General features: G+C 62.9%; 1 protein-coding gene across 1 annotated transcript; it reads left to right on the top strand.

Annotated features, from left to right (window-relative positions):
- Nucleotides 1–281: 281 nt before the first annotated feature.
- Nucleotides 282–4131, top strand: MNEG_14375 (hypothetical protein; the record flags this gene model as incomplete). The annotated part of the gene is made up of 11 exons (XM_014037153.1): nt 282–311; nt 563–672; nt 1105–1246; nt 1535–1639; nt 1979–2146; nt 2325–2399; nt 2758–2793; nt 3031–3162; nt 3631–3705; nt 3839–3929; nt 4106–4131. The coding sequence occupies 11 exons, from the start codon at nt 282–284 to the stop codon at nt 4129–4131; spliced, it is 990 nt and encodes a 329-aa protein (XP_013892607.1).
- Nucleotides 4132–4485: the final 354 nt, after the last annotated feature.

A 4485-nucleotide genomic window follows, 5' to 3' on the forward strand; every position in this document is an offset into this window, starting at 1 on the left:
CCGCCGCCCCGCGTCGCGGCGCCGCGCTCGCGCCCGCGCTCGCCGCGGCGCTGTTGCGCGCGTGGTGTGCCATCCGCGGCGGCGGCGGCGGCTCCGCCGCTGCGGCCGATGCCCAACCGAAAAAGGCGGCGGCGGCGCCGCCGCCGCGGCGGCCGCCGCACGGGCCTGTGCTGGACGGGCTGCTCACCACGGCGGTCGAGGAGGCGATCCTGAGGCGCGAGAAGCTGCTCGGAAGCTACTGGCTGGCGTACGACGCGCTCGACGGCGCCGGCTGCAGGGCGATGCTGACGAGGGACGTAACGCTAGTCCAGGTGTGTGGGGATATGCACAGGTTTAGATCTTGAACAGCGAAGTGCGCGGGCGTGACAAGGCGGTAGCTCCCTGGCAACGAGCGGCGTTTGTCAGTATCTGGGGGCTGCCGTTCTGCGGCCCCGCTGTGCTGGAGGCACGAGGCTCGACAGCCGACGAGCGCGCCGCGGATCACAAGCACACACCGCCAATCCATCCTCGACCCCTCACCTCACCACCCCCTCGCTCCCCTACAAAACGATGCGCCCTGCAGTTCGCCATTGGGTCGGCCATCCTCTCCAACACGCCCACCCACCACAGCCACATGGCTCACTCGTTGGACACCCTGGCGGCGGCCAACTACGTCCCGGGAAACAGCTACAGGTGGGTTCTACAATACATTTACATAATGTATGGTTATGTGAGCTTTTTTTTGAATATACCCCAAAGTTGGGCAGGGCAGCTTGAGGTCACCTTGTGACATTCCCATACAGCAAGGCAAGGCTTGCATCATGCACACACGACCACGCAACTGGATGCAATCTGTTAGGTTATGTTATTGTTCAATTGATTCACAACGTTTGGGCTCTGCTTGCAGTGTGCATTGTTTGTGGCGTGTGGCGCATGCAGGCAGATGCGCATCCATGCCCGCCAAGCTGAACCTGAATACGCTCCCATGCCGCCACAGAGGCGCGGCCCGGGCTCTGCCTAGGCTCTGCGGACCTCACCTTTTGCTGCAAACGACCACACCCAAGCACGCCCCCATCCCCTACCCCTGCAACCTCCCCTGCCAACTCCGCCACCCGCGCTGCGCAGCTACTACAACCCGTTGGCAGCCGCCGCGGCCCCCAGCACCGGCGGCGGCGGCGCGCTGCCGCTGGCGCCGCTCAAGGCCGTGGCGATGGACAGCGGGACTTGGCCCATGGACGGCGGCGGGGTGGCGACGTGCCGGGAGCAGGTGCGCGCATGTGTGTGGGGGCCGCTCCGTGGCGGCTAGGGCCTCTGTATGTCTTCTCCTACTGGGCGCTCCGACTGGCATGCTGCATTCCAGCATCTTGCCGACGCCCCTTCAACCCGACCCTCAAAGTGCATGCCGCCGGCTGGCGAGGCTGGCGCGCTGCTGCTGTCAGTGTGTACTCGCCAGTGCATTTGCTCATCCCCTGGTCAAACTCCTGATTGAATCCCAGCCAGTTCCCCTTGACGACAGACCCCTGGTCAAACCCTGGTCAAACCCCGGTCAAATCAGGTGTGCCAGGGCACCGACGACATCAGCTGGCACGCGGAGGCGGAGGTCGCGCATGATCTCAAGCAGGTCATCATCAAGATGAGGGCCCAGCCCAATGTGACGCAGGTGCGTTTCACAGGAATGGTTTGATCGATGTTGGTCGTGTTGTTTTTTTTGTTTGGTCTCATCAGGCATACAAGGGTTTTTTTGTGTTGAACAGGCATGTGAATGCTGCGGGTGCACGGCTGTCACGACTCAGGGTGTGCAGGCTGGGGGAGGAGGCAAGCCAAGGACAGCGCGCTGCGGGCGACCGGGCACTAGGATGCAGCGGCAAGGGTGGCATTGGTGCGGCGGGGAGGTTCCTAGGTGCCAGACCTAAGGGCCAAACCTAGGATTCTTTTTAAATCAATACCTGCGCCCGCACACTCCCTGATTCTTCCTTTCACTCGGTCGTAACACCGCCAGGTGGCGCTTACTATCCAGTGGGACACGCAGCACGACAGCCCCAACCAGAGCACCTTCTGCTCAGTGCCCTACACACAGCTCACGCGCCGTGCGTACATCACCACCCCCGACGCCGTGCGGGAGCGGTTCCTGCCGCTGTGGCGCTGGCTGCTGATCGCGCTGCGCAAGGTGCGGGCCAGACGGCTGGCCAGGGGTCACAGCTTGATGCCTTGGTCAACCCGCTGCATACAACAATTCTTCCCTCCACTAGGAGCAAGCTCACAACTCGACTGAACAATTTGCCCCTCCCGACCAACAAAATGCACACGAACACACACACAAACCATCAACCCCCCCACACTCAAAGGCCAACACCACCAGTGAGGGCGCAGACTCTGTCGCAACAGGGGAGTGCTTTGCGGGGCTCTGGCGCTACTTCCAGGTTGGTGGGGTGCAGTGCACCCTGGTCAGACCGTCACACCAGATCATATCACATGAAAGTACGACACATCCATATCAGCCGGCGTCGATACTGCATGGGATGTGCGAATTGTAGGGTCATGCTCGGCGCCAGCAGCGGGCTCCGGCCCTGCGCCGCGGCCGCCCGCCTTTCGGCGCCCGACGGGATGCACGCAGGCAGGCCAGCAGACCCAGGCGGCCAAATTTTCAGCCCGCTGTGCCTTATCCTGTCCCCCGTCGAAGCCTGGAACTCAGATTTACTCCCCTGCATCAGATGCAAGCTTTACTTCCCACCGCTCTCCCCATCTGCCATGCCCCGCCCCCCGCTGCCCCCCCTGTAGACCCACGACTGGGACTTCACATGGGCAGACCCTCAGGTGGGTGGGCTGCTCGCGCGCTGTCGCCTGTCTCATGAGGATCCTCACATCGGACCATGCATGCGGCGTGCCGACGCTACAAGCGCCTCCCTGTCGCGTGCGAGCCGCCGCTCTGATGTAATCGCTTGGCCCTGCAGCGCCGCTCCAGGCCCTGCCGCCCGACCGCCTGCCACCGCCTCTGCGAACGACGACGTCGCTGCACATGCTGACGTCATCGCAATGCGAACGAACCGCCAGGTGGAGACGGTGTTTGCCTACGAGCTGCGGGTCGCGGCCGCATCCACCCCCAACACCTGCGCGGCGCGGCCAGAGGTGGGCGGCCCCGAGCCGACGCCTGGGGAGCTGGGGGCGCTGCTGGACCTGTTTCAGGTGGGTTGGGTTTTGCTTTGGGTTGGGGGCTTACATAATGGGGGTGGATGGCTGGGTCGATGGGTTCGTGTGTCGGAGGAAGGGGGTGTCTGTGCGGGAGGCAACGCAGGCAAGCGCTTTTGGCAGAGTGAACTTGCAAAGCGTACTTTTGTGTTGAGCCTTATTTGTGCGTGCGCAAGTATCCGTGTGTCCTCTCAAGCGTGCTGAACTTGTGTTTGAGTGGTATGCAGACAAGTGCGGCTGTGGTTCCAGTGTGGGCATGCACTCGCACTGGCAAATGCAACCACACAGATAACGATGGGCCCTTGCTGCCAACTCACGCGCAGCCCCCGTCACCTCTCTCAGCTGACTGCGGGCCGCGCGGCCGTGCCCATGCGCGATCCCACATTCTTGCCGTCCTTGCGCTGCTCCCAACAATTGGACCAACCTGCCGCAAAAATTGCAATCAATTCAATTTCCTTGCCGCAGCACTACCTCAAGACGATGTGCCTCACGGTGCCCTCCGACGCCGCGGTCATCCAGGCCTCGCACCACGGCCTGCAGGTGGGTGGATGGTTTGTGAACTTCACAGTGCAATCTATCATGTCATAACCCACTGGGATTGCGTCGTTACGATGGCCCGCGCTGCTTGGTGTTTGGCAGCGCCAGAAGGTTGCCGTCACGTCCTTGACCGCAGGCGCTGGCGGGGCTGGTGGCGCAGCTGAAGCGCGGGCAGAGCCTGCAGGTCTGGGAGCACGGCGTCCTCATGAGGGAGCGGCTGATCTACCGTGAGTCTTGGGCTGGACTTGGTCATTCGATAGCCCGAACGCAGGCGTGCTGTGAGGGGGCGGCTGATCTGGTGGCAACTGGCTTCTGAAGCCCCTCGTCTTGGGAGGGTGAAGCAGGGTGCTAGAGCGAGAATAGGTCATCTGCAGGCACTGCTGCACTCCCAGAGCAACTGCAGTGATGGAGGCTGCAGGCTGCCGCTAGTTCGGCGCCAGAACCGTGCAGCTGATGCTGCAGCTGGAAGCTGCACGCACACCCTGCTGACAACCTCTGCCCCGACCGCACCTCTCCAACCACCTCACAAACCGCTGCGGCACCATCCCACCGCAGTGGACTGCTTCAAGCGCAACCTGCTGCCCCACTTTGTGAACGAGCAGCTCACGCGCTTCCACAGGGTGGCCGGCCAGGTACGTGCATGCACCCTCGTGTTTGTATGTGTGTGTGCGTGCGTGTGTGTGTGCGCCCGCATGTGTGTGTGCGCCCGCACGTGTGTGTGTGTGTGTGTGTGTGTGTGTGTGTGTGCGCGCGTGTGCGTGTGTGCGTGCGTGCGTGCGTGCG

This window comes from Monoraphidium neglectum, assembly GCF_000611645.1.
Source record: "Monoraphidium neglectum strain SAG 48.87 unplaced genomic scaffold scaffold04440, whole genome shotgun sequence".
NCBI classification, from domain to species: domain Eukaryota; kingdom Viridiplantae; phylum Chlorophyta; class Chlorophyceae; order Sphaeropleales; family Selenastraceae; genus Monoraphidium; species Monoraphidium neglectum.